General features: G+C 47.9%; 9 protein-coding genes across 9 annotated transcripts; 6 read left to right on the top strand and 3 right to left on the bottom strand.

Moving 5' to 3' along the window:
* Positions 1-786: 786 nt before the first annotated feature.
* On the top strand, positions 787-1,825 carry N7516_009130 (calmodulin; the record flags this gene model as incomplete). Its single annotated transcript, XM_057221849.1, has 5 exons — positions 787-843; positions 920-935; positions 1,037-1,162; positions 1,218-1,430; positions 1,505-1,825. Coding segments are annotated over 5 exons (447 nt in total), but the record flags the coding sequence as incomplete, so codon positions are not given.
* Positions 1,826-1,893: 68 nt separating this feature from the next.
* On the bottom strand, positions 1,894-2,932 carry N7516_009129 (uncharacterized protein; the record flags this gene model as incomplete). Its single annotated transcript, XM_057221848.1, has 2 exons — positions 1,894-2,863; positions 2,919-2,932. 2 exons carry the CDS (start codon positions 2,930-2,932, stop codon positions 1,894-1,896), a joined length of 984 nt encoding a protein of 327 aa, XP_057072120.1.
* Positions 2,933-6,560: 3,628 nt separating this feature from the next.
* N7516_009128 (glycoside hydrolase family 47 protein) lies at positions 6,561-8,600 on the top strand (the record flags this gene model as incomplete). Its single annotated transcript, XM_057221847.1, has 4 exons — positions 6,561-7,261; positions 7,313-8,098; positions 8,155-8,412; positions 8,481-8,600. The coding sequence occupies 4 exons, from the start codon at positions 6,561-6,563 to the stop codon at positions 8,515-8,517; spliced, it is 1,782 nt and encodes a 593-aa protein (XP_057072119.1). The 3' UTR covers positions 8,518-8,600.
* A 130-nt stretch (positions 8,601-8,730) lies between these two features.
* N7516_009127 (uncharacterized protein) lies at positions 8,731-10,533 on the bottom strand (the record flags this gene model as incomplete). Its single annotated transcript, XM_057221846.1, has 5 exons — positions 8,731-9,565; positions 9,625-9,767; positions 9,845-10,069; positions 10,133-10,237; positions 10,339-10,533. The coding sequence occupies 5 exons, from the start codon at positions 10,531-10,533 to the stop codon at positions 8,731-8,733; spliced, it is 1,503 nt and encodes a 500-aa protein (XP_057072118.1).
* Positions 10,534-11,647: 1,114 nt separating this feature from the next.
* N7516_009126 (uncharacterized protein) lies at positions 11,648-12,504 on the top strand (the record flags this gene model as incomplete). Its single annotated transcript, XM_057221845.1, has 5 exons — positions 11,648-11,668; positions 11,736-11,787; positions 11,841-11,983; positions 12,237-12,291; positions 12,341-12,504. The coding sequence occupies 5 exons, from the start codon at positions 11,648-11,650 to the stop codon at positions 12,502-12,504; spliced, it is 435 nt and encodes a 144-aa protein (XP_057072117.1).
* Positions 12,505-14,234: 1,730 nt separating this feature from the next.
* Positions 14,235-16,181, top strand: N7516_009125 (putative GABA permease; the record flags this gene model as incomplete). The annotated part of the gene is made up of 7 exons (XM_057221844.1): positions 14,235-14,393; positions 14,450-14,520; positions 14,576-14,689; positions 14,749-14,831; positions 14,887-15,288; positions 15,347-15,672; positions 15,741-16,181. 7 exons carry the CDS (start codon positions 14,235-14,237, stop codon positions 16,179-16,181), a joined length of 1,596 nt encoding a protein of 531 aa, XP_057072116.1.
* A 1,961-nt stretch (positions 16,182-18,142) lies between these two features.
* N7516_009124 (FAD binding domain protein) lies at positions 18,143-20,111 on the top strand (the record flags this gene model as incomplete). Its single annotated transcript, XM_057221843.1, has 2 exons — positions 18,143-20,044; positions 20,100-20,111. 2 exons carry the CDS (start codon positions 18,143-18,145, stop codon positions 20,109-20,111), a joined length of 1,914 nt encoding a protein of 637 aa, XP_057072115.1.
* Positions 20,112-20,550: 439 nt separating this feature from the next.
* On the top strand, positions 20,551-20,973 carry N7516_009123 (uncharacterized protein; the record flags this gene model as incomplete). The annotated part of the gene is made up of 1 exon (XM_057221842.1): positions 20,551-20,973. One exon carries the CDS (start codon positions 20,551-20,553, stop codon positions 20,971-20,973), a length of 423 nt encoding a protein of 140 aa, XP_057072114.1.
* A 404-nt stretch (positions 20,974-21,377) lies between these two features.
* On the bottom strand, positions 21,378-22,028 carry N7516_009122 (uncharacterized protein; the record flags this gene model as incomplete). The annotated part of the gene is made up of 2 exons (XM_057221841.1): positions 21,378-21,902; positions 21,954-22,028. 2 exons carry the CDS (start codon positions 22,026-22,028, stop codon positions 21,378-21,380), a joined length of 600 nt encoding a protein of 199 aa, XP_057072113.1.
* Positions 22,029-22,610: the final 582 nt, after the last annotated feature.

Raw genomic sequence — 22,610 nt, 5'->3', positions numbered from 1 at the left:
GTGTTCAATTGAAAGTGGCATTGGCACCCCGGATTTTGGATAACATGACCTAAATACATATGTAGGTATATGGTGTTCTCAAGACAATAAAAATTCGAAGGCTAATAGACTAAACAACTATATTCTATTAATATATTATATTATAACATCTATAGATCTACAAATCTAGGGCCCCGCAGTCTACTACAAAGTACTAAAGACGAAAGAGACCCAAAACAAAAGCCAAGACCATCCTAGGGAATTAGGCTCCATGTGTACTCGGCATAATAACTAACTAAGTTATAGTACTATTTAGTTATCATTGTTAGCTCGCTCAGCAGAGGGGCGGGATCAAGCTTTTGTCCAGCGTTAGGACAATATCATATGAGAAAAAAAAAAAAAAGAGATACAGTTCATAGCTTCAAAAAGAGATCTAGAGATCTAGAGATCTAAATATAATTGATATATAAAATACTCGGATATAAAACAAAAATGTCAAACAGTCAAACAAGTGGCCAACATTCAGCCCCAGGACATTCCCCACCGCCCTGAGATGAAACGACGCTGACTGGGTATCCTCAGGCACGCTATTTTGGTAACTCTTGTAAGGCTGTTCCCCTTAACCCTCTTCTTCAACTTCTTCATTTGACCCCTCCTTTGTAATTTCCCCATCTACATTCATCATGGTATGTCCCTGATCCCATAACTTATATCAACTTGTGTGTTGCGTTGTCGAAAATCAAACCCCCCCACAATGCGGGGCAACACCATTCCTTTTCGAACCTCACTGACCATTGCATCCTCTAGGCTGATTCCCTCACCGAAGAGCAAGTGTCCGAGTACAAGGAGGCATTCTCCCTGTTTGTGAGTGACTCTACATACAATTCGAAGACATGAAGGTCGAATATGCTGACCGAGAGTTTGTTTTGTTGCGGAATAGGACAAGGATGGTGATGGTACGTGTGGTCGCACCCGACAGCTCAGTTGAGCCCGCAGCAGTGTCCTCTGTGATCGAATCTCAAGAGAAAGGTATTTTAACATACAATTCTCCCAATAGGACAAATCACCACCAAGGAGCTGGGCACCGTCATGCGCTCGCTGGGCCAGAACCCCTCCGAGTCTGAGTTGCAGGATATGATCAACGAGGTTGACGCCGACAACAACGGCACCATTGACTTCCCAGGTATTTGACCATAACCCACTGACATAAACGAGAGACGGCTATTAACGTGCGATAGAATTCCTCACCATGATGGCTCGTAAGATGAAGGACACCGATTCCGAGGAGGAGATCCGCGAGGCATTCAAGGTTTTTGATCGCGATAACAACGGATTCATTTCCGCTGCCGAGCTACGCCATGTCATGACTTCCATCGGCGAGAAGCTGACCGACGACGAGGTTGACGAGATGATCCGTGAGGCGGATCAGGATGGCGATGGCCGGATCGACTGTATGTCTTGGAAACAATCTTGCAGCCTACGGGCACTTGTCTGCCCAAATGCTAACCCCTCCATCTCCATATAGACAACGAGTTCGTTCAGCTCATGATGCAGAAATGAACGACGCATTCCTACCGTTGCGCCTTTTTCCATGTTAGCTGACATCGCGGTTTCTTAACGAGAATGTTTCTCTTCCATTTCAATTTTCCAATACCGATTTCCTGTAGTCTATGCTCATTAGGCTCTACATCTTGGATGATTTACGATCAAGCGTGTGCTTTGAAACGCAGACGGAATGAACTGGGCGGTACTTTGGGTCAACTGTTCATAATATAGGAATGATGGCTCTCTCCCTATAATCCTGACGGTGCTGGGGTTGTCTCAACATCCCCACCTTGTTCCAACCAGCCATGTCCACACAACACCGTAGCAAGTGTATAAGAAGTAACCATAATCCAACCCCTATTTGAGCACCTATCGATTAAACCTCAAAACCTCCATAAACTGCCTCGCAACATCCGCCCCAGACCACGGATCAGGATCTTCATCAGCACGTTCACCAACCACCGAGTCAGCCCCATCAACACTAGTATCAACCCCAGACCCAGCCTTCTTCCACCTCCTCAACCGATCCTTAACCTCCATCCCAACATTCGGAATAAGAATCGCCTCCCGAGCCTCAACGCCCAATCTCCCCCAAAACTCCCGAATCAGCGACGCAGTCGCCGCATACTCAGCATCGATATCGGATTCCTCAATGGCAGAACTAGCGAGGTCGATACCCGTAATTTCAACATCCACATCACCATCACCCGCAGTACCAACACCAGCACTAAACGATCCATCCTCCCGATCCACAGGAATAGCCTCCACAACCGACGGACCACGCCACTCAATCTCAACAATCGTACCACGCACCCGCGCCGTCGGGAACGTCTGCCGCACATCACCAAGACGCACACGGAAGTCACCAACCTCATATACGATCCCGTTCGGGACAGCAAGCGTGAACCGGTGGCTCCAGATGGACTGGCAAGCGTAGGTGAAGTGCTGGAAGAGGGTTCCGTACGAGGAAGGGGGGATAGTAGTCATGACCATTGGTGGGGAGGGGGAGTGGTCTGGTGCGATTGCATTTACAGGAGCAGGCGCGGCTTGGTTTTGGTTTTGGGTTGGCGCTGGAGCGGGTTTCTCTGGCTCCGAGGTGTAGATGAAGCCGTGGGTTGGGTAGTGGGTTAATGAGAGGAATTGCATGTAGCGTGGGTTTGGGGGTTTTTTGTTTGAGGTTGAAGAGGGGAGTAAACCTGGGGTGTCGCGGAGGAGCTTTTGTTCCAGTCCCCAGCGGCCGATTGGGGTTAGTTCTTCATTTGGGAAGACGGCGCGGAGGCGCTCTGTTATTATTTGGAGGGCTGTTGACGCGTTTGGGTTTGAGGGGATGAAGTAAACGCTTTTTTTTTTGGGTTAGTTTGGGGGTTTTTGTTGGAGTTTCAGAGGGTATTTACCCTGTGATAGGCATTTTTTTTTATGTTTGTCTTCTTATATTCTGGGCAGGTGCAGAGGAAGAAATGGAACTGATGGTTGAGCTGAGGAATATCAACTGGGGAATTGATGAGTTGAGAAGATGACGGCGATGAGAAGTCCCCAGGTTATCTTCAGTCCTGCTGGAGTATTGATTCAAGGAATACGTAGCAGGTAGCGACCATGCAAAATATAGATATAGGGATCGATCAATAAGAATGATCATCAAGTTCAGTGCCAGAGAGTGACAGAAGAGGATTCCTCAACAGGATGGGAGCTTTGCAATCTATATAGTTCGATTAGGATAAGCACTAAAGATGAGAAAAATCCGGTACCTTTGAACAATTTCTATGTATACGAGGTTGTTCTGGAGAATAAAGTGGTGTAAAGTCTGAGAGCAGAGGGGATATCAAGTTGTAATTTATCGCATTTACTATGGTGGCCGACGTTAAGAAGGGCGCTGACGTCAGCCGTCGACCCATCTGTTGGTGGTCCGTGGGGACAGAACAATCCATAGAGATGGAGATGAAAACAGTAAATGAAGCAAATATTGGTCTACGTCCTTACAGAAATGTCCGCAATGACTGTATAAGGAGATACGATGTAAAAATGAAGCATGAATGAACTACGTCCTCACAGCAGCGTCCGATGACGACTGTATGAGAAGGTCTGGCGTCTGTGGTGGTGCGTTCTTAGCGAAAGAGGTTCGCAAACATATTCGAGATGTTGTCGTTTGGTACAACAGCCTACCTTATAAAGATTCACCTTGCACAATTAGCGTAGTATTCTATATAGTACTTTTACAAATGAATACTATATTAATTTTCTAAAAACAGGGCTCTTTGCACTCCTAACTCGCAACTCCTAACTCCCAATTTCTTACTATCTTACTATCTTAGTATGTAGTAGGTACTAGCAGCAACCACTGCCTGGCACATAAATATCATACTATCAATCAGACCAGATAGGAATTCCTCCGGTACAGTATCCTAGGCCTCCTAAACCATACCACGAAGCTTCGATAAAGGAAAGTGCTGATCCCTGTACTTTCTCTCAATATAATCCTTCTTCTAGTTCTATACCTCCTTAATAGGGTTTAAATCAGGTAAAAGGGTAGGCTATTCTATCATAATAACCCTAAACTCCTTGAAGAATTCAAGAGTCTCTTTCATTGTATGCCTTGGAGTATTATCGTATATATCAGATCTTACTCCCTTCTTAGACGGAGGAAGCCTTCTATCACAATACGTATAATATAGGATTCACAATATAGGTATAGGGACTTCTAGAGTAAATTAAATCTGAATTGAATCTGAATTGAATCTGAATTGAATCTGAATTGAATCTGAATTGAATCTGAATTGAATCTGAATTGAATCTGAATTGAATCTGAATTGAATCTGAATTGAATCTGAATTGAATCTGAATTGAATCTGAATTGAACCTGAATTGAACCTGTTGGATCTGAATTGAATCCGAATGAGGGTATCTATACGTTCGTGTTGCCGTCCCGGCATAACTTTTAACAATATAGAGGACTCGGCGTGCGCCACTGCCACACGAGCACCTGGGAAGAGTTCAAGGTCTGTTTCGAACCGGGCGAAGAGGTGTTGCGGAATTTTATGAACCCAGATATATTGCGATGGTCTAGGGGTATACGCGTCGAGGTTATGCCGATCGAATTCGTCTTTTAACTCTTCAATTACGTCGTTGATATCCTCTAGGGAGCGCGGGCGAAGAATTTGTGCATCCGGGGGCACGATAAGATCGAACGACTCTCCTAGAAACGGCGAGTAAGATGATTGGGATAGGGGTAAGTTAGTAGTGGTCTTTGGCCCTTTAGAAGCAGAGGTCGAATTGCTGAAGTTATTACTGCTTGGCAGGCTTGCCTATGATTGATCAAAGAGTCATGTTAGATGATGTGTCTAGGGGAAAGGGAGCAGAGGATTGTGAACAAACCTGGGCGAGAGTTGAAGTTCGTGCCCCTCCCATCGTGCCTTCTTTATCCTGTGGTCTATCCATTACGGGGTTGATGTATCGACTAGCCTACTGAGTCTTGAGTCGTCTTGGACGTGTCTAGAAGATATTCATCTTTCCTTCCCCTAGGTTCCAGACTCACATCTGGTAGTACGTCCTGACGACGACCTGTCGGCAGGAACCGTTAACTGACGGCACGATTGCCCCGACTCCTACCATTTGCACCTGCAATTTACGTCAGCCCTACGGCCCCTCCCTGAAGCTCCGAACACAAATTTGCCATACCCGGCGGATTGGGCCCTCGAATCGAGACGTCCTCATCCTCTTAGAAAGGCGTCAAAGGACTTCGCCCGACAGGCAGGAAAGCTGCCGGCCGACGTACTCAATGGCTTTGCTAGGAGCCTAGACCCGACGAACGAAGGTGCCTCACAGGTGCCCGGGGCATCGGGGCAGGACATTCGTCCCCGGGCTCTAGAGTTCAACTGGGCAACATCGACAGCCCAGGAACCGTTGCAGTTGACACCACTTCCACCGGCGCTTCAACAGCTCTCCGGGTAGTCAGTCCTACGACCCAGGTCAAATTACTTCGTGCCGCGACCGCTAACTAGGTACATTCGGCGGCGAGTACACCCCCGGGATCTAAGCGGGTTACGTAATAGCTGTAGAGTCCCGAGTGTGGTCCCGAGCAGAGTCTAGGGCCTAATATATATACCGCTGCAGCGACAATCCGACGTTCCGATTGTCTCTATGATCTTTTGGCCGAGTGGTCAAATGCTCTTATGTAATCACACACGTCTGGATTACACGAGGTCCCAAACATGGTCATGTGACTGCATTACAATGAGTATCACGTGCCTTTGAACCCTGTATAACTCACGTGATCACCAGACTCCACCCATAGGCCTGGGCAAGGCTGAATTTAGTCCACAGGGAATAAGGTGACCTACAACATACGGAGTATTTAGGTACGGCTTCCTGATACCCCGGATACTCCCCAGATCACTTTGACTTCAGATATAGTCATGTTATCATGGTACATATGGATATCGAAGCACATGTTTTCATATTCACGTCTCCTATTGTGCGATCTTCCAGTCTAAAATTGACAAAGATCAACCTCAGGGGCCGCAGTGGGGTTTGGTGGCGCCCTCAGACTGAGCACAGCCTGGAGATAGAAGACCCTCTTGGCACTTTTATCGCAAGTCTAGATTGACTATTAATACTCTTAACAATAACACAGTTTGGACCCTGCAGTTTTGCCGTCTTACGTGGCCAGGTGTGAAGGGGGTTCACATTACCAAATTTGCACCAATCATCATCATCCCTATGCGATATCATGCCTTGCACTAAATTCCGAAAGCCACCAAAAGGACGATCAATGGAGCTCCAAAGAACTCGGCCGCGTCTGATTCCCTTTCACAGAGACCTCTCACAATCAATGACGTGCCACATTGTGTAAAAATATGTCCGTTTCCTCCTTTGTTCCAACTCCCAGGGATCCTATTCTCTCTGAGACATCAATGCCGGTCTTTGTTACTGGTCCCTACACTTCAATTTGTACACCATTCCACTCCTTCTCTGGGCTTCCTATGATCGTTCTTTTGTGATTTCTTGTCTTTTTTGCAACACCCCTACTCTATTCATTCGTTATGTATAACAAGCGCAAAAATCGACCTTTATCAACCGCATTATTTCTGATTGTCGCGACATATGTTTTCTTCTTCTGGCTCCCTAGTACAAAAACATATCGAGGCCGCCTAGCAAAGCCAATCTCCAGAAAAGATGGCACAATTCGGCATGATGCCATTCGTCTAGATCAAATCACCGAGCGATTCCCCGTTACAGAGTATATTCCACTACCAACAAGCTCAGCCAAAATCCCCCGCATTCAGCATAACTTCCCCGAAGAAACCCACAGCGAGCGCAAAGCCAGACTCAAGAAGCGGGATGCTGTAAAGGAGGCGTTTCTTCATTCATGGAATGGATATAAGGACCATGCGTGGATGCGAGATGAGGTGAAACCCCGCACTGGAGGGTACCAGGATACGTTCAATGGCTGGGGTGCCACACTTGTTGATTCGCTAGATGCGCTTGTGATTATGGGACTGGACGATGAACTGCAGCTAGCTCTGGAAGCTCTGGAGGAAATCGACTTCACAACGACCAAGAGCAGACAGGTGCCTGTCTTTGAGATAATCATTCGTTATATGGGTGGATTTATTGCTGCTCATGACCTGACCGAGGGTAAACATCCCATCCTGCTGAAAAAGGCTGTCGAACTGGGCGAGATGATCTTCAATGCGTTCGATACGCATAATCGTATGCCTCAAGTGCGTTGGGAGTGGACTAGGTATGCTAAAACACGAATATGCAACGAGAATTCGAAACTGACAATACCCAGATCTGCCCAAGGCAAAGAAATAACACCATCCTCACGCACAAGCTTAGCGGAAATGGGGTCCTTGACAATGGAATTCACTCGCCTGACTCAACTGACCGGTGACGCCAAGTACTACGACGCCGTGCAGCGAATTATGAACGAGCTCGAGATCGGACAAGACAAGACACGGATGCCTGGCATGTGGCCGACATGGATTGACACTGACCGAATGACATTCGATGACTCCGAATTCACCATCGGCGGATGTGCCGATTCCGCATACGAGTACTTACCCAAAGAACACATTCTCCTGGGTGCACAGACGGACAAATATCACAAGATGTACGAAAAGGCCATTGAAACATTCAACGAGAATCTGCTGTTCAGAGGAATGACCCAGGATGAGGACCAACATGTTCTCTTCACGGCCAACGTTGTTGCAATGCGGAGTAGCGCGAAGACCTTCCATTACGCGCCTGACCACCTCAAGTGCTTCATGGGTGGCACCGTGGCTATTGGTGCTAAGGTTTTCAATCGGCCGGAGGATATGTATGTTGCCCGGGGACTTACCGACGGCTGTGTCTGGGCATATGATGTTATGCCTACAGGGATTATGCCGGAGGTGTTTCAGGTCAGTCCCTGCAAGCACATTGATGAGTGTCCGTGGGATGAAGAGCAGTGGATGTCAGATGTCATATCGCACTCTATTGATACCGAGGCGGACCGCGAGAAAGCGGAGGACCACATTGAGACTCATCGTCTACCGCCAGGCGTGACTAATGTTCAAGACGCATCGTACAAGCTCAGGTACGAGTTTTATCCCATTCCTCATAGTGCAGCTCACTAACATACTACTTGTCTAGACCTGAAGCTCTCGAGTCCCTGTTCGTCATGTACCGGATTACTGGAGATAAGACACTTCAAGACTCTGCGTGGCGCATGTTCTTAAACATTGACAAGGCCACCCGGACTAAGTTTGGCCACTCGTCTATCAACGATGTGCGTCATTCGAAACCAAAACACGAGGACAAAATGGAGAGCTTTTGGCTTGCCGAGACTTTGAAATACCTCTATCTTATCTTTTCTGAGCCAGATCATATCAGTCTGGACGATTATGTGCTGTATGTTTGTTCCCAACTATGTCTATTTTTTTTTTTTTTTTTTTATGAGCTAATGATTTTCTTTTTAGGAGCACCGAAGCCCATCCTTTCAAGCGACCAAATTGAAGTGTTCTAATATTTAGATTTTGTGTACAGCTTTTATCATCAGCAATATCTTGATTTCATTCGACAAGACCGGCGTTCACAGGCATTGAGGCTTTCAATATCATATGCAGCATCTACTTCTCCACCAGAGCAAAAGGATATCCGAGCCCTCGGTTTATCTATGCATAATATCTCACATCCACACACACTACAAAAAGATAATATAAGATAAAATTATACATAAGCAGAAACATCAACAGAGTTGCTCTTCAAATCCTCCCGCCTCCTCAGCTCCGCCTCATCCTCGTATTGAATCGAGTACCGAATCTCCTTATGAATAACCATTTTATCCGCTCCCTCAACATCCCCTCCATCAGTCGCACGACTCTCATGCCGAGTATGCAGCCTCGGCATAAGCTCAATCAAATCCGACTCAACTGCAAACGGCCCACCAGACCCAGTCCTCACGCCATTCTTCCCCTTTTCTGGCACCTGAAAGCTCAGTTTCTTGCGTGGTGCGCTGAGCGGGAACAACGACCGGCGCATTGGCGCACGCACCGTATCCGATCTACCACTATCCCCATCTCTTTGATTATTTCCAAGCGCTCCGTGCGCACGGGGACTGCTATCAAGACGTGGCGGCGCATCCCGACCCGGGCCATGATTCTCCGACTGTCGCGAGCCAGAGCCAGAACCAGAACCACTAACGGCCGGAGGAATTATAAGCGACCTTGATCCCGTACCGGCTCTTTTCCTCCGTGAGCGAGAATGCGATATAGATCTCGAAGCGATATTCGAATTTGAGCCTGAGCCAGACCCGGTCTTCGAGCCTTCTTTCGTGTCGTTTGATCTTGACGCGCTACTTTCCAGTGTCGAGTCGCCTGCCGTACCATAGTTTGTGCTGACCGCTGCCATGAAGGGCCGGAGACAGAATACGCTGCATGCAACTAGGGCGTAGTGGAGCTCGACTTGCATCCAGACTGTTGGTTCGACGGCGGCGAGGGTGGTATCTTTGCTGTTTAGGGCTGTGCGGAGGGTTGAGATGTGGATTATGGAGAGGATTATAAGGCTGGGGTTAGGCGGTTAGTCTTGAGTTTGAGATTGGGAATGCGGATGCGGATTACTCACGGAAAGCGGAATATAAACGCGAAGCCGACGGCTAGCTTGCGGCGAATGGACATGAAGAGGCCTTTTAGGAGGATCACGGCTAGTAGGAAGAGGAGGATTTCGGTTATAACGTCGACGGCGGCGATGAATTGCCATCGTATGTACTATTCTTGCAAGATTAGAGACGACATCGGGAAGTTGGTTGGTTGGGGGGGGTGAATCATGGGGTGATTTTACATACCAAGTTGCTGCATTGGCCACCGTCACTCCGCCAAGGTGTGTTTAGCTCACAGTTGATTAGGACAATGAGTATAGCCGGAATCACCCAGGCAGTGCACAGGGCTAGTGTTGCCCAGGATGCGCGATTATGTGGTTTCTGCGGCGTGAGGCGAAGGTAGATAGCCACGACGCAGCATTTGGAGAGGTAGATGATCATCAGCGCGATGATATCGCTTGTTGCAATTAACTTAGGTAACTGTTTAGTTTGGGTCCATGAAACAAAGCAATAGAATATGAAATGACAACGTACAGCTTGAATCTGATTAAGTCGACCATCCTTCAATAACGATATAGAAGTCCCGAATCCGCGGGAGCACGCATAAAAGATGAGACTTGATTGCACCACAGCGATAGCCTGTACAGAAATTAAAATGATACATGTCAGCAGTGTACTCATATAACTCGTCCAACGCAAAGCTGACTCGACTCGATTTGATTCTTCAAGCCCTAACTCACTGTGGCACCTAACAAAACCCAATCATCGCGCGCAAACGGCGGAATCAGCATGAGCCGCACATATAGCCGAATCAAGAAGCACACCAGGGAGACAACCAGGCCCAGCGCAGCAGTGATTATTAGCCACGCTCCATGGTGCAAGTCATCGACGACCTCGAAGGGCGGCGATTGACCTGGTGGCACATACGGGCCCATGGCAAGGGGGAGGGAGCAGGAGCCACCTCAAATAACGAAGTCTAGACAAGCACTTTTCTCGTGGTTGTCATGTGGTAGGATGGATAACTATACTATAGTGTTGTGTGGAATGTATATATGAGTTGCGCTGATCAACACAGACACAGGAGCGACTGTGAAAGGCTGTCAGATCCGAGAGCCATGTGGGCTGGGTGACGGGACTGAAATGAATCTGGAGGAAGGGAGGGGGGGTTGATTTGAGACCGCGACGCTTGTATACGTGTTGTATATGTTGTAGAAAGGCCGAATCAGCAAGCATTAAGGCCCGGCGATAACGGGTTGAGCTACGTAGTTTCCGTTTCTCCTACGGCGCGCTTGCGATTGTGATTGTTTCTGTCCTGGGAGGTCATATGCCGATACCCGATAGAAACACGGACTATCGAGTTCAGGTATGTACGCAAGTCTGGCTGGCCGGATCAAGGGGGAGTTCGAATGTGGATAGCGGGTTTATCCCTTTATTCCGTTGGAGGGTATAAATGGAGGCAATTATTGCCTTCGGTGTAAGGTTAGGTCATCTGGTTGGAATGGTGGTTTGCCTTCTCTCCCTCACGTCAAACTTCGAGGTAGTACGGACTACCACACTACGTTAGGGCACGGCGGCCCGCTGTAGGGTCGTCGATCAGCATGCGCTCCTTCAGAATTAGGCTGTGGGTCTTTAGGTGGTTGTCATCCGATAGGCCATGTAGTTTGCTTTTTGGTAAATAAAGCGAGGGGTTTATGCATCCACCCGCCATTTGGTTCGCAGGCATGGAATGGAGTATGGTGGAATTGTACGATCTTAATCAGTGTCTCCCAGACAACTAGTATATCGCTCTCGCCATCACCGTTCTTCTCCGTTACCACATAAGCCTGAAAAGCCAGGCATTTGAGCTTTGGTAGAGGACTTTATGGGGGTATAGATCTAGTCCCAATTAGGAAATAGCCAGGCCAAAATAAGGCCAAAATAAGGCCAAAATAAGGCCGTAATGTCCGTGTCCCTCCATTCCGCTCAAGTGGGTCTCCCCACTTGACCCATCACGCAGTTGCAAGCTGCATCCTATACGCTCGAATAATCTATAAGCAAAGACGAATCGCTATGACGAGCGAAAATCATCCTGTAAGTCTAATGTCTGAGATGAGCGAAGGATTATGTGATGTACATGGGATACTAATAATGTACTTAGGTATCCCCTCCTCCCGGATGGACAATGGACCCAGAAGAGCTTGACTACGAGGGTGAGTGGGCGGCGATAGACTCTTGGGGGTATCGTATCGCTACTTCCTATCAGCTTGGGAAATGCACCCCTATCATGTGCGATCCCCAGGGGGAGGTCTTATCTTTGAGGGGAGTGGGAAATACTATAAGGTCGACCAGATGTCTGGTGAGGTGGTCCATATTATTTTACCGGAGAACCTTGGTGAAATCGTTGCTGTTATGAAGGGAGAAAGCCGACGAAAGACACTGAAAACAAGGACACTCGGCGCCACGGCGTGATATGGATTGTTCCTTCCTAAATCGGAAAAAGCAGTATATTTATAATTACCTAGAAGAAAGAATACCTACCTAGGTAGACACCTAGTTATTCTTCTCCTATGAGCTGATTAGTATATGGTCTACCTAGCCCTTCAAATTGTTCTCAATAAGTTTCCGTGATTTTCGTTCCCCACATTTACACAATGTCTAGGTTCTGGATGATGAGTTCGACTCTGTTGCGCCTATCCCCGTCCCGGAAGATCTTAGTATGTTAGCCCTATGGATTAAATGAAGAAATCAGCTAACCTTAGCTAGGACTCTGGCTAGAAAAGTCAGACCGCGCTCATGGCGCCAGCTCCTCAAACGAAGCTAGCATCCGTTGCAAGCTCAATCTCCTCCTTGTCTGCGCTCACGATCTAGTATCGTCGTCTTCAAACAAATTCTCGAGACCCTTAAACATTCAGTTGGAACGTACATAGGCGTATAGCCCCGTGGAATGGAAGAGGGAGACTCGGATGCTATCGGGGCGTCCCGATTATGGCATCTGGTATGGAGAGGTGAATTGAATCTGAATTGAATCCGACTTGGATCCGACTTGGATCTGAATGAGGTAATCTAACTGTCTGCTCCTGGAGTTTGAAGCCTAACAGTAATAACCATGATCATAGATCCTATAATTTCTTCGGGCAGTAGTACAAGCACCAGCAATATACGGCGCAGACCCACAGGATGGTCCACAGCTTAATCTGATACTACAAGACATTACAACCTTAAGGTAAGCAATATGACGACCTCCGAAACTTAGGATCGGGTTATGTCACTAACATATCTGTTTATACAGCGCCCCAAACGGACGTAAATACGAATCTCCGGGCCTAGAGCCGAGTCAGAGTATATCGAGAATACTCCACAAATCCTGGACAGCTTTATCCCCTGACGCTAAAGCAAGATCGTCAAAATTTCGGTTCTTATCCAAGATATGTTCCGTACCTCAAGGCGCAACGAAGCGTTCTTTCTTTCTCCCCTTGGCGGCAATGTATGGGATATGGGGCGAGCAAACTGGTAGACGGAAATGGTCCCTTCATGTACCACTATTCATGGCAAGAGAGCCCGAACCAGCAATTCAATCTTTTTTTGAGCACCTCAATGGCAGGCTACAATGTCCAACAGGAGTTAACTGGCCGCTGGAATCGGGTTCCTAGGTCAACGCGAAATAACCCACCTTAAGACCCATGAAAGGTACTATTGGCCCATTACATTCGACAGGTAACCTCTTCTTCTCACTGATCAAACTAGGTACGAAGTATGTTTAACACCTTACTGGCGGTCAATAAATCCAAGTATTCTAGGCTCCACTTCAACTCTATCGGGTACTCGGGTCTTATAAGCATGGAGTGGATGGGCGACAGGGATTAATAGAGTTACGGGATTAGGGGATTAGCGTGAGTGATGCATCGAAAATGTATCGGGTAGTGGTGCCGTTGTCTGTTCAAGGGGCTAAAGGGGCTAGTCTTGTTTATCTTTCATACTTTATGTTATCTACCATTTCGATACACAGTTAGAATAGAAAGACAAGTCACCATTAAGATACAACTGCATTAGAATCGATAGAATAGAACGATTTAAAGTAAAATTACAACCCCGATAGTCAGTCCAGACTTCAATATCTCCCAGATCTAATAGGCGTCAAATAGACCCCCCTGCCATGCAAGGTCGCAATAGCCCCCATTCCGGGCAAGAGACAAGGGATAGCAAATCTCAAAAATTAGTGCCATCAGTCCCATTCCCAATCGGATTCGATGCAGCACCCTCGAGCAAAGAACGATGTATCATTCGGATCGCTGCCTGGGTGTTCCGAGGAGGTGTTCTCTCCCACATGGCGCGTGTGAATTTTTCCCAAGCCATGCCTTGCTCCCACGTCAATACCACGCCTCAATCCCGGCAATTTAGTGGTCGTTATGATTCCAGTTCTTTGGATTTTCTCCTGATACCTGCTTCTTCTGGCTACGGCCATTTTTTGTTAGTTTTATTAGAGGGTGCTTTGTTCGCTGGGCGCTTTTATACTTCGCATCCTAGATCCTTCGGGGCATCAACTTGCTAGGAGACATAGGCTTTTGTTTTTATTCTCACAACTCCCTACTTTCTTGCGGGGAATTTTATTGTCTTATCTTCGATATATATTTATTTTAGTGGTTCAGTCACCGCGATTATGACGGCTTTCAATAGGTCCAGACCTGATTCGCAGCAGACGATGACTGGCCTTGACGACGAAGAGTATGCGCAGAAAGGCCTTGTTGAGCCTCGGTATATGGGTACGCTGGCAGATCGGCGTGATATGAATGCTCTTGGCCGGGTGCAGGTTTTACGAGTAAGTTGCTCAGCTCTTATTGTTCCAGCCGCGTTGGCCTTGCTAATATCACGAAGAGAAACTTTCGGTTTATCTCTATTGTTGGATTTGGATGCACTTTGATCTGCACATGGGAAGTTATTTTGACGTGCGTGCTAGTCCCTGCATATGGTGATTGTGCAGACCACTGATTCCATTAATAGATTGCTGGCGGCTGGCTTGACCGACGGTGGTACAGCGGGCTTGATATGGGGGTTCATCGGTGTCTCAACCGGGTTTACCCTTGTCTATGCCAGCATTGCTGAGATGGCCTCGATGTATGTGACTGTCAGCTTGCTGTTTCTGACCAGTGCACCGCTAATTAATCGACAAATAGGGCCCCCACTGCCGGTGGACAGTATCATTGGGTATCGGAGTTCGCACCAAAGAGAGGACAGAAATATCTCAGCTATATCACAGGTAATATAGCTAACTAGTCCCTGTGTAACTCTAATTAGCTAACATATCATCTCAGGATGGCTTTCTGCAATGGGGTGGCAATGCGCCATTGTGTCTATCGCCTACCTCGCCGGCACAATCATCCAAGGCCTGATCGTCTTGAACCAGCCAGACTATGACTTCCAACGATGGCACGGAACCATGCTAGTAATTGCCATCTCGACATTCTCAATCATGTTCAACACTTTCCTAGCGAAGAATCTTCCCTTTGTGGAAGGGTTGATCTTGATCATTCATATTGTTGGCGTGTTCGCCATCATTATCCCGTTGTGGGTACTCGCACCACGCAACAACGCCCACGCAGTCTTCACCACGTTCAACAATGGGGGCGGCTGGGATAACCCTGGGACAGCCACAATGGTCGGCTTATCTACTACCATAACATCCATGCTTGGTTATGATTGCTCGGTTCATATGTGTAAGGATGAACTCTTTCAACGATCTCAGACCTAGTATATCATGCTGATATTGAAAAGCCGAGGAAATCAAAGACGCATCAGAGACACTGCCAAAGGCAATGATGACCTCTGTCGCCGTCAACGCGTTGTTGGGATTCATCATGCTGGTCACATTGTGCTTCACACTAGGCGAGGTCGACGCAATCCTTGATACCCCGACGAGGTTCCCATTTATCCAGATCTTCTACAATACCACGGGCAGCCTCGCCGCGACAAACGCCATGACGGCCGTGCTGGTGGTGACGTTGACCGCTAGTACAATCACCGAAGTCGCGACGGCATCGCGTCAGCTCTGGTCGTTTGCCCGGGACGAGGGGCTGCCCTTTTCATCCTTTTTCGCATATGTAAGCCATATCTTCTCCCTGTTCTGACCCCTGTGTTGAACTCGGCTGTATTAACATGTAACCGCCAGGTCACACCAGGCTGGAACATCCCCCTGAACTCCGTCATGGTGTCTCTAGTCATTACAATCCTACTATCGATGATCAACATCGGGTCGGAGGTCGCTTTGAACGCTGTCATTTCACTCACGATCACATCCCTGTTGTCTGCGTATATCATATCGATCGCATGCGTATTCCTAAAACGGATTCGGGGAGAGCCGCTCCCACACCATCGGTGGTCACTCGGGAAATTTGGCATGGCGGTGAATCTGGGGGCGTTGTCGTTCCTCTGTCCAGTTTATGTCTTTGCATTCTTTCCCTTGACGACGGATGTTACTGTTGAAACGATGAACTGGAGCGTGGCGATGTATGTTGGCATCGTTGGATCTGCGACAATTTATTATTTGGTTTGGGGGAGACATCATTTTATCCCGCCTGTGGCTTTGGTTCATCGGGATGAAAGTAATTAAGATTACGTTTGTTTGGGCTAGAGGGTTTGTCTCTTTTCTTTTTCTTTTTCTGTTATTATTTTTCTGTCTATGTTTGGATGTTGTGTATTTGACGATGGACGATGTGATGACGTGACGTACTTCGTATATAGGTACGATCTTGGGATTCTGTTGTTATTATAACCTTGAGTATCATTATTTCATTCGTCTTGTTCACACAGGCCAGTTTACGTTGTACAATAATGACGTGGCGCCCACCCCTATTCATGGTGATAGTTACTCGATTTAGATGTCTCGGGGGCTTAAGCACAAGGGCTCGACCATTTAGCTAACTAGTCATCGGCGTCAAAATTAAGTTATCAGATGGAACTTAGCGTTAGCTCTTCCAGGCTTTCCTCCCACCATCACACAACCGCTTCATGACCTCCAGGACTACCGAGTTTTATGAAGCCCAGTATTCTTGCCCTTCCGTAACACAGAATATATTGAACCAATGCAGCGCCACTGGTACATTGAATAGAGACGTGATGACACTAAAAGTCACGGAGATAAGTTACGTGTAGAGTAGTTGGCTCGCGATATCGGCAGGGAGTGGTTTCAGGCTATGCTCGTCGGTGAATACAGGGGGTCTGTAATTTTTACTGACTTTCTAGAATATCCCTAGCTCATTCAATAATGACCCACTGATTGATCTCGGCCTGGCATCCCCACTTTGGACCGGATGGTTGGAAAATTGAGTTACCGAGGGTTAGGGACATGTAAACTAGGATATCTGTGATGGGCCAACGTGGCACAAAAGGTTAGGTCTTACTGGCCGGAAAGTGGGGAAGTCTATAGAGAGAGATCCATTTTGTATTTTGCAAGAATGGGGGCTAAAGGCTTCGGGTCAGGGGAGTTATATGGAGTTGGATTGCAATATAAACTAAACCCCCTGTTCCGGGATTGCCCCGATAGAACAGAATTACATGTGGAGATGAATGTGAACGTAATGTATGTTGTGTGTAACAAGTTGGTTTATCAGATGGGATTGATTACTTAAAAGGGCGGACAAATCCGCCGCTTGCTATCTGATTGATCTGATAACCGAGGTAATGTGTATGGTATTGTCATATTACGTACATTACACGTTTCCAAATTCAACATTTTCTGTCGGCCCACCTCGGAACATACATTTTTTTCCAATAGCAATTTAAATTATCCCCTATAGAACCCCTATAAACGTAAGTTATAGATTATAGGATAATATTTGAAATTGCAATCATCTGACATCTTACTATGTGTGGTCATTCCGAGTTCAGTTAACAGCCGACCGGGACTCTTCTCGGTTGTTCCCACCGCCACCGAATACACGTAATGTACAAGTTCATCTTCATATGCACCGTCGATCTGGATGGATACGATGACCCCAAATGGAGTCAAGGCCATATCCAGTAGTCGAGTCCTTATTACTGCTGACGGCCAAGATCAACGTTAGTCAATATTTCATAGTTAATGTTGTATATTCCTTTTCTTATATGTAAAATATGTAAAATATCAATGCCGGAACCAACCGTGTAACATACCCGGTGACAAAGAATGTGGCAAATCTGATAATTTCCCTGTTCTATTTCCGATCTTCAACGCTGTGAGACCTGTATTTCTCATTCCCATACCGTCATTTTCACTTTCCCGATTCTCTGTACGGAACTATCCGACCATTCTTCGGGTCCACGCTCTCCTCCCTCATCCCACTCTTCTCTTCCCATGCTCTATTCATAGAAAGCCAAAAAAAGGGGGTTGTCACCGAAGTTTCTTAACCTCCATTACGTCTCGACTCATATACCCTGGTCTTCTCTCGTTGTACCGATTCTTGTGCAACTTCTCGGTGACTCCTAACTCTCCTCCAAATTTCCTCATGGGTATGCGAATAACACTCAATCCCAACCCAATCGTTGAGACTTACATTCTGATATATCGAATTAGTTCACGCTGTTCAATCCATCATGCCGTCGGCGACTTATGCTTCAACGGGAACCCGGCCCCGGAGAGGCACTTATCAAGAAATCCCAGTGTCCTCAACCTCCCACCCAGATAACCCAATTCCGGAAGAGCCTCGAGGTGTGCGTTCGCTCTCAGTGACCGACACCAATTTTCACGTCATCTCCTCGGGCTCCTCCCAGGGCACCGTATCAAGCTCAAATTCTCCCGATACCCCTCTGACACCAACTACCGAGTCCCAATCGGAGGAAGAAAATGTAGAGGAAAAGGTCGACGGTGGTCGGCAACGTCGACGAGCATCAACTGTCCTCATTTCACAAAATGCGGACGATATGCGAAGGGTATTGGAGAATGTGGGTACAGCAGGCACTCAGAAGCTTCAATCCCTCTGCTGTGGTGGGGGTTGTTGCCGGGGACAGGCATTGCGCCCTGTAGATGGACCGATCTCAGGCTTCAATTCCATCGTTGGACCTGTCGGCAACAAGGCCTTTGACAGCCTCAAGCTAAACCTCGATCTCCTCACCATGGATAGTCAGCTTTCCAACATCGCCCCGCTGCCAGAGAAGACTGTTTCCTTCAAGCCGATCCCCGCATCGGCGGTCGAGATGACCTTTGGCCCCGCAGATCACCCGCCGGAATTCGTGCAGCCGCACCCACCTTACCAGGTTTACCGCGCACCTGTCTACCACGCCCGTGAGTTGACAGGATCCGGCGCCGAGAAGCGTACCTACCACTTTGATATCGATGTCACCGACTACCCCGCCGAGAGTGGGATGGTTGATTTCGTAGTTGGTGGTGCAATTGGCGTGTGCCCTAAGAACAAGGACTCTGAAGTCGAAGAGGTCCTCAACCTCCTAGGCATACCGAAGTCCATGCGCGACAAGAAAATTCTCATGCGCACAACCAATGGCCGCTGGCCAACAATCTGGGGTGATGACAAGCCTCGTGAACTCATCACTACCCGCCGCGAAGTCCTAAGCTGGTGCTCTGACATCCAAAGTTACGCCCCGACAAAGCCACTCTTCCGCCTACTTGCCGAGTACACAAGCGAGCCAAACGAGAAGAAGATCCTCGAATACCTCTCCTCGGCCCAAGGCCAAGGCGCTTTCTGTGACATACGCACAAGCTCCTTCGTCTCTCTTACCCAACTCTTAACCGCCTTCTCCAGCTCCCAACCACCCCTTGACCACCTCCTCTCCGTCCTCAACACCCTCATGCCCCGCTTCTACTCCCTCTCCCAGGATCCCCAGATCTCCTGCCAATACAAAGGCAGCGAATGCCGACGCCTAATAGAAGTCGCTGTCACAGTCGCCGAATCCGATGACTGGCGCGGTGGGTCACGCACAGGTGTAGGGTCCGGATACCTAGAGACTCTCGCGCGGCAAGCGATTGCCGCCGACGCCTCCGGCAAGAAACTCGATATTCACGTGCCCATGTTCCGAGGACTTATGGCGAACCCGCTCGCGACGCGCTTTGCCTCAGATGGCCCAATGCTACTCATCGGTGCTGGAGTTGGAATCGCGCCCTTCCGCGGCTTTGTGCAGCGCCGTCTCCAGTCGGCGAACTGCGCCAACAAGGTCTGGGTTTTGCAGGGTGTCCGTGACTCGCTGCTTGATGAGCTTTACTCGGGAGAGTGGGGCGTGCATGAGGATAAGGTGCGCACTGTTGTGCAGAGCCGTAAGGGCGAGAGTCGCTATGTGCAGGAAGAAGTGAGACACCAGGCTGATCTTGTTTGGTTTGTTATCAACTCGCTTGACGGTCGTGTCTTTGTTTGTGGTTCGGGTAAGGGTATGGGTGAGGGTGTTGAGGCTGCTCTTATTGAGGTTGCTATGGCCAAGGGTAATCTTAATGCTCAAGAGGCCGATATGTTCTGGCAGCGGAAGAAGGAGGCTGGACAGTATATTGCTGTAAGTTTTGGTGTGTTCTGATGTTTTGGGGGTTATGCTAACTTTGCTTTTCCAGGAAACTTGGTGATCACCTCAATTGTCTTGACACATTGTGCCTTGATGACTCAATGCTCGTTGCAATCTTGTGCAAAAGACATTATTCGTCCTTCATCTGTACATATTTTGTCTCATCCTGCCTGCATATCTGCAAAAGCTATGCGGTTATTATTTCTTTTGGTCCGAGCTCATGGCTAGACACACTCGACCAGGTCGTCGACTGGCCTTCTATCGTTTTGCTCTTTGCCTGATTCAAGTTCTTTTAGCGGGAGGTTATTTGTTTTCTCTTGTCTTTTTTCTTCTTTTGCATTCTTTTTCTTATCCCAATTTTTGTTCGGGTTTATTGGGTTATGATCTTTCTTCCGGGTTTAGTCGAACATGCATAAATCAATATTTGTTTCTATTTCATTATATTTGTTTCCTCGTCTTGACGAATTCTTCACACTGCGTCCTGGTATTACACGATTTGTATGCTGCTTAGTCTTGATGTCTACTTCAGGGTGAATATTGTCACTGGTGGCTCTTCTATGTACCGTGTTCTGACTCCAGATAGCGCACCATCTCTTCGTTCAGTGATTCGAACCGCTGCCCGCGCCCGACTGACGTCGGCAGTGAACTTGATTGAATCTTTTCATTCCGAACATATTCAATCATTTTGGGGTTTTGCGGCAGCAGCCCGGGTGGCTTTAGTCGGTGCGTTTGCTGGTCTTTTGTGGGCAACGAGTCCTCAAATGGATGGAGCAGCGGGTTACGTTGAACAACTCGAAAAGCTTCGCTGGGTCCTGCAGGTACGAGCATCTGCTGCTCCGTTTGCTCACGAGGTACTTCGCTTGCTTCATGAAGAGGTCGGCGATTTGGCTGCTGTAAAGGCAGCCACATTCCGAGGCTCGTAGAGCTCGCGTACCCTTGTCAATTCACTGGTCTATGAGAAAAGTTGCCTACAGCACTCCCTCCCCTCCAACGGGGTTCTTATCAACGAAATGAAGAAATGAATTATCTGAACATATTTCATGGGGTTGCTCCTTTTGTATGTACATGTGGCATCACCTATTGAATAATAGCAACATCGTCACTGGACCCCAGGGTGTCTCCCTCTGCAACCAGCAACCTCACACATTTCCCACTGACTGGTGCACAAATCTTGACATCCATTTTGTTGGACTCGATCCAGATCTAAATATACTTGGCCATTGATACTAACTTCCGTTGTACTCACCAGATGGTCTCCTACTTGAACCTCGTCTCCCTCCTCGATAACGCAACGGAAACATCACCCTGGCAAAATTGCCTTCACGCGCTATCCGGCCATAGCTTTGTCGCTTTCATGTCCCAAACCTGGCCGCATTATGTATCGTTGCTCCCGAACAGCAGTGACATCGTCCTTGCTCTCTGTCAGCCATTTCTCATATTCATTGAGATCTAGCTCAGCATCAGAGATTTTGATAAGATCACTGGAGGTTCCATCAGCCCCCGCTGCTGAAAGTTCTTCCTCGGTGACAGGGTAGAAACGAATCTGGTCCAAGAGTGAGAACATCCACGGGGCCTTCTCGCCTAGTCCAGACATGTGGAGCTCACCCCAGATAGGAACCGTACGACCGACGAGCTGATACCCGCCAGGTGAGTCGGTTGCATAGATGCATAGGTATTGACCAGCAATACCGACAGCGCCACAACGTGTGAAGAATCGGGATGGGCTGTACTTCGTTCCGAAGAGACGATGACGGGGATCCAGTGGCACAGCACAGGGAGACCCTTGGTATACATCACCAAGGCCTAACAGCAGGAATGCGCCTTCATAGAGATTATTCTCACCCGATCGGGACTGTCATGTCCATTAAGTTTCTGCAGGAACTCAATGTTGCTAGGTAGGCACGGTGCCGTGGAACGAATAGTCGAAGTAGCGGGCAAGGGCTATGCGGCTCCTCTCATCGTTGAAAACGAGAGGCATATGCACGATGCGCGAGTGTAGTCCAGAGGGAAGCTCTGTTCCAAGAGAAATATCTACGCGATCAGCGCATCAAGGACTTGACGCAGTGTGAAGTTTGCTTCCATACGAATATGGAATATGGAGGCTTCGGACGCCTGATGTGAGCTCCTCAACGTCTAGAATTGGAGAAATTCGGTGCATCTCTATGAAGCTCATGTTGTGAAACGTTTGCCGTAGCGTGAAGTTATCTTCATTGCCGAAGTTGAGCAACAATCCTCGATTACCTGCTTGATAGCATCGAATGAAGCGGCGAGTCTCGGATATCTCCTTTACGATCGGACTAAAGACAGCGACAGAGCTTGTTTGTCTCAAGTCCCCATTCGGAAATGAAGGACTCAACACCCACTATAGCTGTGCCTCTATGGCTGTGCTGCTCTTCAAGTGAATGCACTCTTTCTACTGCTTCTGTTCGTACTGAATCAGCAAAAATCAATGAATCGTAGCATTGCTATGGATAGTTTTGGTGCCTTGATTGTCCGAAGACCCAATCAACACGAGGTGATGGAGAGCCTCGGCCCATTCACAGGTTACAAGAATAGTCGC

Source organism: Penicillium verrucosum, assembly GCF_028828655.1.
Source record: "Penicillium verrucosum strain IBT 35672 chromosome Unknown utg000003l_segment0_segment0, whole genome shotgun sequence".
In the NCBI taxonomy this organism is placed as follows: Eukaryota; Fungi; Ascomycota; class Eurotiomycetes; order Eurotiales; family Aspergillaceae; genus Penicillium; species Penicillium verrucosum.
The sequence above is the reverse complement of the archived record's forward strand: the minus strand, read 5'-3'. Positions and strand labels throughout refer to the sequence as shown.